We start from the raw sequence: 10,850 nt of genomic DNA on the forward strand, positions 1-10,850 counted from the left end.
AAAACAAAAAAACCTAAGAGCTGGTTGTTCCTTTTCCTACGATTACAAAAATAACATAAATAAAGACTCGGGCTGTGAGTAAGCAGCACCCAAAAAAGGAAGATCCGATTAATCTCGTTTAGCTCAAACTTCCTGCAAAACAACAGAAGAACAAAGAAAAGAATTGCAAAAAGAAAAGAAGAGAACCTTGCAGTCGTTATAGCTCCCAAAAAAACAGATTAAATGTATCATGCAAGAGATTCTCCAAAAAGAAACACTAATAATAAACCAGTTAATACAATAAGAAGAATGTTTCGAATTCCTACTGGGTTTCTTATAACAAAGAATGTAGACAATCTCCAGCATAAACCCCACGTTGTTACCAGAGATCCAGGCGTCCAGACAGAAATCCTGGTAAACCTCCTCCCTCAAAGATACCAAATAATATAAGCAAAGCCAACTAAAGGAACAACCAAATTCAGAACTGTTAGCATTAGTCGTAGAAACCAAAATTAAAGGCAGGCAACAATCCAGATTCAGCATATGGATCTCATCCATAGACCAAAAAAGACTCACCTTCCCAGGACTAAAACCCCTGATATTGTAAACAAATTTCTGAAAGCAGAAAATTAAAAACCATAACGAATGATTGACTAACCGTTTACCTATGATTTAATATCTTAATGTAATTTATTTTTATAAAAAAATCAGACCTATAAAAGTTGATTAAAAGGATAAAAAAAAGTCATAATTTAACTATAATTTTATTTGAAAAATAATAAATAATAATAATATGTACCCCCACCCCCTTCCTCTAACTTATTTGAATTGGCCTCCTATAAAGGAGAAATTATTAAGTGAGGTCATAGATACTGTCCAGAGTCCGAATCAGAACATGTCACATCACTTAAAAACCATAACGAATGATTGACTAACCGTTTACCTATGATTTAATATCTTAATGTAATTTATTTTTATAAAAAAATCAGACCTATAAAAGTTGATTAAAAGGATAAAAAAAAGTCATAATTTAACTATAATTTTATTTGAAAAATAATAAATAATAATAATATGTACCCCCACCCCCTTCCTCTAACTTATTTGAATATTGGCCTCCTATAAAGGATAAATTATTAATTGAGGTCATCAGATACTGTCTAGAGCCGAATCAGAACGTGTCACATCATTATTTTGTTGTATATCAATGCAATGTACAATTGTTTAATTACCAGGTGATGTGACATATCTTGATTCGTCTCTGAACGATCTGGTGACCGCACATAATAATTTCTACCTCTAAAGAGATATCACACGGTAAGGATGAAGCCGTTCGCCCCTTTTCTTTTGTAGTAGATCTAAAATTTACTGATTGCATCTATTTAGATATTTTAATAATATTGTCCTCGACATTTTAGAGCCCATATACACTTAAGAAAAAGTGGAGAAGATGACTTGATAAAATTCATATGCAATTACATTTCCTTAGAAAATGTTATTTAATTAATATATATAGCTCAATGTATTTATTTATTTAATTTATTTTCACAATAAGCATGCATCATACATAGAGTATCCCCTGTGGGTCATCCCTTCATGTAAATATATATATAGATGCCACTTCCAGATTTTTTTTTTAAAAAAAAAAAATGTTAAGAGCTAGAGGATGTACGTGCTTCATTTAATAGAGCTAGCTGTAGACAAGGATCATTTAGCGTTGGCTGATGAGTTATATAAAATAATGGAGATTGTGAAAACCAATTAAGTAATTTTATCTACAACTAATTTAGAATAGCTGTTAGATAATGGCAATAAAATTTATGAGAAGTGGATTAGGTCATGTGCTGCCAGAATTAAGTGTTTTATAATTAATATTAATGCTATTAATTAAATTAGGAATTAATTAAGGAATTTATATGCAATCATTTGGGTATTAATTATAAATAGTTTAGTTGAACATCTTAATTTGGTAAAGTCAACTTATATATTCCTTAATTTAGTTTTAAAAATTAGACATATTCCACTAATCATGAAGAGAATCAATTAATGAAAGAGAACTTTATTAAACCAAAAAATGGCTAAGCCGGCCACCCCTCTACTTATGATCTAATATACAATTTTTTAAATTAATAATTTGACTAAAGATCACATTATTAATCACTTATTCTTTTAAATATGAGTAAAAGTGTTCTTTTATTATTTATTTATTATATGATTAATTATTAAATGTCCTAATTATTTTCTACCAAGAATGACTACATGAGCCATTTAATTATTTAATAATATTTAGTTATAAATAAAAAATGGCATGATTAAAGATAAATTAAAGTGTAAATAATCCATCACACCTTTTTAAAAACTAATAAAACTAAGAATCCATATCTAATTTCTTTATTTAAGAAAATATGATTAATTCAGAACTCTAGCTAGTAAGTAGTAACCGATCGAAGAAGTATATATATGATCTTTACCCATTAAAATCTTGTGAAGCTTCACCTAGATTGAAATTAAATTAATATTACTAATTTAAATTAAAACCAATGTATAATTCAAAAAGAATTATAGCTAGTCATAATTAAAACCACATTATCTTAAAAGAAGGCTTGCTTGCCAATTGCCATGCATACACTCAGCTGATAATTATTAGGGCTTTTTTTTTTCCCAAAGCTGAAAACCAGAACAATTTTCCTTAAAATAAAAATATAAATTTAATAATTACATCTCCTCTGCATCCGAACAGTAAGTTAACTAGCTGCCATTGTTTCACTGCTCCCCAATCCGCATAGGCTCTTCATAGCCGGATGCCATAGGTATTACTGGAAGGGTGAAAGAGTTCATCTCACTCCAAATAAAGCTTTCGGATACATTAACGCTCTCATTGATCAAGCTGCTCATTCCATAGAAGAAATCAAATCCTTCAAGCTTCATTAATGAGTTATTATTAGTGAAGTTAAGTCCTTGCTCGAAAAATTCTGGACCCACATTCCTAAACGGCGAGCCATCGTTCACTATATTCTCATGGATGGAATAAGCCATTGTACTATTCACTGGAGTTTCGTCATAGATGGCCTGTGGAATTTTTAAGGAAGGAGCAACTTGGGCTTGATGGGATCCATTTCCACAGCATGGAAACCTCACATCAGAAAGTTTCATCTGTAATTTACTGATTGAACCTTGGCTGTAATGATCATTAGAAGCAAAATCAGTAAAGTGGAACGGAATTGTGCTGATGGCAGGCTGTTTAAGCCATCCGTTGTTAGCTTCATTAGAAGCACTTCCAGACTGACTATCAGCTTTCTTTTTCATCATAGCTTGCTTTAGAATGCAGGAACGACGGTTCTGTTGATTTTTGCGCTGTTTGCCGAGGAGTCTTGTCTTCAGCTTAGTGTTCCAGTGATTCTTGATGTCGTTGTCTGTTCTTCCAGGAAGATGCGCAGCTATAATAGACCATCTGAGATTAAGCAAGCTAACACAAGTTATGACTTATGATCACCCGATAACTTGAATTTCAGGAATATTGAGAGTTCTACAAATGGAAATCAAACGCATTCAAAGCCTCTTACTGTCAAACTTAATTTATATATATCTTAAAAGTAACATAGGAGAAAAAGAAAAGGGGACATATATACATCCATAGAATATTACATGCATGCGTACGAATTGAAGAGATTTATTGTGAAATATCATAAGCATAACTATTAGAGATAACACATGCAGATTCCTAATTAATCAATGAAGAAGAAGACATATGCTGCAATATTGAGCAACTTGAAGAAGACAATGGCAAATAATGTATAAAACTAGGGTTAAGGATGAATAGACCTAAATAAGTAATTAATATTAATAATGATTAAGCTTGAAAGATTTCGTACTAGGGTGAGAGATGCAGACCTTAAATTACTTTTTGAAGGAATACAATTCGAAAAGGAGAAAACTTTGAAAGATCACAATTAAATAATTAACTCGATCGATGATAAGCTAAACATGGTGAGATGAAAAAAAAAAAATTTAAAGTAAATCATTAATGAAACCTGCTTCCAATTGCAATATAAAGGCTGCATATGATGCTATCTTCTTCATCCGAGAAGCCTCCATGCTTTATATTTGGTCTAAGATAATTAAGCCACCGAAGGCGGCAGCTCTTCCCGCATCTCTTGAGACCTTATTAGAATGGAGTAATTCGTCTATTAAACCCTCAATATGGAAATCTGTATATATATATCAATACAACGAACACATCAACATATACGCATGTAAAAGTAATTACCAATCTTTTGAGGGAGAGCAATCCAGTTGCCTCCCGTACCATGCTTCTCTATGTAAGACTTAAGCCTTTCATCTTCCTCAGGAGACCATGGACCTTTCTTCACGTTGGCTTTGTCACAGCAAGGAGCTCTTCCCATCCTGATTGATTCTAATCGTTCTCCTTCTTGTCTGTTGGGGAAGAGGATGACTGGTTCTTTCTCTTTCTTTTTCCTTTTTTTTTTTTTAATTTGTTGCTTTCTTCTCTTCATGCTCTAATTTAAAGATTAAGAAAGAGGGGTCGGCGGTGTCAAGATAAAAAGTAGAGGATTATTTAGAGTTAAAGGTAGGCGGCTTTCTCTTGGTTCTATATTAAGAGTAGAATCTTTATGAAGTTTATGATCAGTGACGAGAAATTAGTGTGTCATGTCCTTCTTTTAATTTCTTAATTATTTGTTAATTATAAGAATGTTATGCTTAATCACGAGTACATAATCTGTAATCATATGAAGTATAGGACATACGTGCAAGATATATGAATACAGGGCCTGTTCAGCCAAGCCAGATATAATTCCACTTTGATGACATTGGACATGAAGAAACGCCTGGTTTCTGGATTATGCATTGGGCGAGATGGTCAGGATAATAAATTAAAAGTGGAATAATAAATATAATCTTTTAAGTAGTACTGATAATATATATATATATATATATATAAAAGCTATAACTTATTGCATATATATATATATATTATTGCTAAAATAATTTTAAGAAATCACCTGTAAAAAATTTTGTTGCCAATCCTCCACCCGGAGGAATGCATCAAATTCATGAGGATGCACCCGCAAATGAGCCCTATCAATGAAATGCCAAATAACATGCAAATCATCAAATAAAATACATCTATAAGAAAAATATGCATGAAATTATAAAAAGGCAAAATTTAAGCAAAAGGGAAATAGGTTGTATCTTCTTCCCTAATTATAAGAGAATATAACTATTAGTAACAATGGCCGAACCAAACATTTAGGAGCGAAGCTCCCACCCAAAGAGTAATGGATGAAACAATGTATGATTTCAACAATTATTTTGATGAAACATATATATATTTTCCCCACTCTCTGCTGCGTGCTAGGGTTTCCTCCAGCGCGTGGGCCTCCAGCTCTACTTTGCCTGGTTCCTGCATCTTCCTGCTGCTTCAAAGAGGCATTCCTGCATCTTCCTGCTGCTTCAAAGAGGCATTCCTGCATCTTCAAAGAGGCATTCCTGCATCTTCCTGCTACTGGAGTATATCTGGTTTCAGGGGAGTTTTATTCTACCTTATCTTTTATTTTGTTGTTTTTCGATTTGTCTTTGTTTTCGTTTGTTTCAGCCCGGGTGGCCAGAATGGCCTCGAATCGGCTCTTCTTGGATCCTAGTTTTTTAGATGGATCTAAGAAGTCACTGTCATTTTTGGATGTTTTATCTGGTAATGCGTCGGATGTCCGTTTCTCGCCGCTCAAAATGACTTCTTTCTGTGGTTTACCAGCTGTGTGAATCTCTGAGGAGATTACTTCTTTAGCCGCACCATTTCAGTTTGCTTTGGTGGGAGGTTTTCCTTCCCGTATGCCTAGTTTGGACTCCATCTAACGTTTTTTCTTCAATCTTAAGTTATCAGCTGAGTTTTCAGTTACCTTACTAGATTCGTCTCATGTGTTAATTAAATTAGCTAATGACATGTATTATAGTAAAGTTTTTTACCATCGTTCTTATCTGGTTTTCAATTACTACATGAAAATCACTAAATGGTCTCATGCTCTTGATATCGATGTGGAATCCCCGATTATTCACATTTGGATATCCTTCCCTAACCTTTGGCCCCATCTTTTCGCTCCCCGGATCCTTCATGCTTTGAGATCTTTATTTGGTCGTCCTCTTAAAATTGATACCGCCACCTCTGTTTGCTATCATCCCTCATTGACATGTTATGGTTGAATTGGATTGGCTGCTTGTTCTACTGTTCCTTAATTTGTCTCATGTGATTCCTGTTGTTGATCTCCTCTTTCATTACCTTTTATGGGTGGGTCTCCTATTGTTTTGGTGTAGCCTGTTGATGTGCTGGATTCCCCTACCCATGCTATTAAGGCCTATGATACGGGTGTGCCTACTGTCGGGCCTATGTCTTGCCCTGAACTTTCCCCTACTGCCCCTGAACCTGCTGATGATGTTCATGAGTCACATGCTATTACTAATCCTAATTTAAACCAGGTGGACTTTGTGGTGATTGGAGTTGAACCTATTTCCCAGGCCCCTCGGTTATGTGCTAGTGACGTTGGTGAATTGAATTGTGGTGTAATTTTAAACCTGTTTTGTCTTGTGCAAATTTTATTCCTGCCCCGCGCGGTTAATTTGGCTATGGATGATGTGTCTTGTGTGGTCACTGAGCAGTCTGCTTCTTTTGTTTCTCCTTTTTCGGGTATTACCTGGTTGTGCTGACCCATCCCCTTTGGTTCCTGTAATTTTGGATGCTGCCTCCTCTTCTGTTAATTTGGTGTTGGATAGGCAGGTTCATGATCAATCGGATTTAGTTTCAGATGACAGCTTTTAGGGCAATATTAATTTTGTTAATATCTCTATTACGGTTATGTATAATATTGAAATGAAATATTATGTGGCTAAGTATGTGAAAAAACTTTGTTTTGGTTCAAACTAACTGGTTGATTTTATAGGATTTCCTTTCTTTTCCTTCTATTGGGGAAGAAACTAATTATCATGGATTCGAGAAAGACTGTTTTGTTGTTCGTGGTGTTCTTAATGTGAATGGTAATAAGCAAAAAAGAAATAGGATTGGTGCTTTGGCTCTTACGATTTCGTTGGTAGTTTTTGGTGTTTTGGTGGACAATGATGAGGAGGCCCATGCTTCCCCTTGTTGGCTGAGCTGGCTGGCAACCTGGGTGTCATTTCGGCCCGGGTGGCCGGAATGGCCTCGAATCGGCTCTTTGATCCTAGTTTTTTAGATGGATCTAAGAAGTCACTGTCATTTTTGGATGCTTTATCTGGTAATGCGTCGGATGTTCGTTTCCCGCCGCTCAAAACGACTTCTTTCTGTGGTTTACCAGTTGTGTGAATCTCTGAGGAGGAGATTACTTCTTTAGCCGCACCATTTCAGTTTGCTTTGGTGGGAGTTTTTCCTTCCTGTAGGCCTAGTTTCGACTCCATCTAACGTTTTTTCTTCATCCTTAAGTTATCGGCTGAGTTTTCAGTTACCTTACTAGATTCGTCTCATGTGTTGATTAAATTAGCTAATGACATGTATTATAGTAAAGTTTTTTACCATCGTTCTTACCTGGTTTTCAATTACTACATGAAAATCACTAAATGGTCTCATTCTCTTGATATCGGTGTGGAATCCCCGATTATTCCCATTTGGATATCCTTCCCTAACCTTTGGCCCCATCTTTTCGCTCCCCGGATCCTTCATGCTTTGGGATCTTTATTTGGCCGCCCTCTTAAAATTGATACAGCCACCTCTATTGGCTATCATCCCGCACTGACATGTTATGCATGGTTGAATTGGATATCACAAAAAAATATCCAGATAAAGTTTGGCTAGGTTCCGATAATTTGGGTTGTCTTTCTTCTTCCCCTGCAACCAGGAATGATATTGTTATTGTGGAGAATGCTGGTGATGTTGTTATTATGGATTTGGTTACTCCTAATCCTTTGGGTTAGTCAGGTTTTGTGAGTGAGAGTGATGGTTCGGTTGGATTGGCCGCTTGTTCTACTGTTCCTGTGTCTCCTGTGATTCCTGTTGTTGATCTCCTCTTTCTTTACCTTTTATGGGTGGGTCTCCTATTGTTTTGGTGTAGCCGGTTGATGTGCTGGATTCCCATACTCATCACTCATGCTATTAAGGCCTATGATACGGGTGTGCCTACTGTCGGGCCTATGTCTTGCCCTGAACTTCCCCCTACTGCCCCTGCACCTGCTGATGATGTTCATGAGTCACATGCTATTACTAATCCTAATTTAAACCAGGTGGACTTTGTGGTGGTTGGAGTTGAACCTATTGCCCAGGCCCCTTGGTTATGTGCTAGTGACGTTGGTGAATTGAATTGTGGTGTTAATTTTAAACCTGTTTTGTCTTGTGCAAATTTTATGCCTGCCCTGCGCGGTTAATTTGGCTATGGCTGATGTATCTTGTGTGGTCATTGAGCAGTCTGCTTCTTCTGTTTCTCCTTTTTTAGGTATTACCAGGTTGTGTTGACCCATCCCCTTTGGTTCCTGTAATTTTGGATGCTGCCTCCTCTTCTGTTAATTTGGTGTTGGATAGGCAGGTTCATGATCAATCGGATTTAGTTTCAGATGACGGCTTTGAGGGCAATATTAATTTTGTTAATATCCCTATTACAGTTATGTCTAATATTGAAATGAAAGATTATGTGGCTAAGTCTGTGAAAAAACTCTGTTTTGGTTCAAACTAACTAGTTGATTTTAGAGGATTTCCTTTCTTTCCTTCTATTGGGGAAGAAACTAATTATCATGAATTCGAGAAAGACTGTTTTGTTGTTCGTGGTGTTCTTAATGTGAATGGTAATAAGCGAAAAAAGGAAAGGCAAAAAAGAAATAGGATTGGTGATTTGGCTCTTACGATTTCGTTGGTGGTTTTTAGTGTTTTAGTGGACGATGATGAGGAGGCCCATGCTTCCCCTTGTTGGTTGAGCTGGCTTGCAACCTGGGTGCCTCAACTTTGGATTATGGATTGTGATCGTATACTGTCACCTACGGATGGTCCATGCTAGGCTGCTTGGCTAGTGCTGGGGGCCTCCATTCCTGAGTCCCCTTTCGTTGCTTATTTTGCTCTGTTTGATTTTTGGGATTTTACTCACGGGTTGTAGGCCTTTTGTTGTTGTACATTAACCCCTTTGGGTTAGTCAGGTTTTGTGAGTGAGAGCCCCCCCCCCCTCTCAAAAAATGATAGTTAGACGATAGTGGCCCAACTATAGTGATTGGATTTCTATGGTATGATGGAGATGATCAAATAGTGGTGGTATGGGCTATGGTTTGTTGGTCATTGTCCATTGATGATGGTCCAATAAAGCTTTAATATTCTTCAAGCATATATGTTCTTTAGCATTCCATGATAAGCGTCCTCCACCATGTTGAGAGTGAAGCATATTTATATCTTTTAAGAGTGGCATAACCCCGAAATGTACCCAAAATTTGGAATGAACCATACTGACTTTATTGATAATATACTAATTTTTCAACATTTAATTAAGTGCATTAATGATGTTAAAATTATGCGATCTTAGTCTCATTGGATTCATCTCGTCAAAATGCTCATTTTAAATATATGCATAAAAGTTTTTAATCATTTTATCCTCTAATTAATGTCCAATTTGAATGTACAAATCTTAGCACCCTGAGTCATATTTGGTGTTAACATTGTGCATCGACCTTACAGGAGAGGGTGTATGTTGACACTATTGGCGACAATGGATGACAAAGTCAACAGGTGTCAGTGGGTTAAGCAATGAAACGATCGTTAGAGGATCATAATCGGGAAATGGTGATTAGAGAACTATAGTCGAGCGACAGTGATCTGGAGATCATAATCATGCTACAATAATCGAAGGACCATAATTGGACAATGGTGGTTGGAGAAACAAATTAACAATGTTAAAATTGCGCGATCTTGGGTTCGCTGGATTTGTTTCATTATGATGCTCAATTTGAATACAAGTATGCCAAAGTTTAGATCATTTAATCCTCCAATTAATATCTCAAATATTTTAATTATACTTCAAATATTTAATTTGGGCTCATTTGAACTTTAATCGAATTGCTCATAGTGTTGATGCTTTATCTTGTCGATATGTTCATTTAGACATTATATTTGCTGAAACTGGAGCCTAGAGGGATCATGAATTTTGTTCCATAAACTTTCAATTTAAATATGAATCAAAATTTATATTTGATCAAGTAGATATTATTATTATTATTACTATACCATCATAACAGAAAGTTGAGCATGAGCATAGCCATGAAAGTAGTCGTTTACTGTATCCAAGAAAAAAACCATGACTGGGTGTAATCATTGTGTGATTAGAGGGATCATGAATTTTGTTCCATAAACTTTCAATTTAAATATGAATCAAAATTTATATTTGATCAAGTAGATATTATTATTATTATTACTATACCATCATAACAGAAAGTTGAGCATGAGCATAGCCATGAAAGTAGTCGTTTACTGTATCCAAGAAAAAAGCTATGATTGGGTGTAATCATTTGTGAATTTAATCGTCTTAACAAGAGCAAACCTCCATCATTAATCGTGTTACTCAATCGAATGAGCCGTAATCATTCTGTGAATGTTTAAGGATCAAATTTAGGACTTGCAGAAAATGGGGATAGAACCCTTCATCTTTTTTATCAAGAAAATTTCTCTTTTTTAGTAGCAATCTGTGCAGTTTAGATTTTATTTGAGACGACTTTCTTACTGCTTGAAATATATTAAGAAACAATAATAAAATCGTCTCAAATGAAACCTTAGCCACTTATAAAGTTGACAATGAATTTAAGAAGCTTGAATGTTCAAAATTGTCTTGAATAATTTAGGACTTGCAAACTAGAAGCGTTTCATCATA

The 10,850-nt window shown here is 35.5% G+C and overlaps 1 protein-coding gene across 1 annotated transcript; it reads right to left on the reverse strand.

Moving 5' to 3' along the window:
* Positions 1 to 2,739: 2,739 nt before the first annotated feature.
* LOC110110329 (transcription factor MYB36-like) lies at positions 2,740 to 4,379 on the reverse strand. The gene is made up of 3 exons (XM_020841745.2): positions 4,244 to 4,379; positions 4,008 to 4,137; positions 2,740 to 3,427 (listed from the first exon to the last, which is right to left on the reverse strand). The coding sequence occupies exons 1-3, from the start codon at positions 4,377 to 4,379 to the stop codon at positions 2,740 to 2,742; spliced, it is 954 nt and encodes a 317-aa protein (XP_020697404.2).
* Between the last annotated feature and the right edge of the window lie 6,471 nt (positions 4,380 to 10,850).

This window comes from Dendrobium catenatum, unplaced genomic scaffold (assembly GCF_001605985.2).
Source record: "Dendrobium catenatum unplaced genomic scaffold, ASM160598v2 fragScaff_scaffold_636, whole genome shotgun sequence".
Taxonomy (NCBI): Eukaryota; Viridiplantae; Streptophyta; class Magnoliopsida; order Asparagales; family Orchidaceae; genus Dendrobium; species Dendrobium catenatum.

Excerpts from the sequence above, each read along its gene's own strand:
- LOC110110329 (XM_020841745.2), bottom strand. The coding sequence starts at position 4,379 with ATGGGAAGAGCTCCTTGCTGTGACAAAGCCAACGTGAAGAAAGGTCCA. Across the intron at positions 4,138-4,243 it reads TGCTCTCCCTCAAAAGATTG|GTCTCAAGAGATGCGGGAAG; the intron begins GTAATTACTTTT and ends CATTCTAATAAG. Across the intron at positions 3,428-4,007 it reads TATATTGCAATTGGAAGCAG|ATGGTCTATTATAGCTGCGC; the intron begins GTTTCATTAATG and ends GCTTAATCTCAG.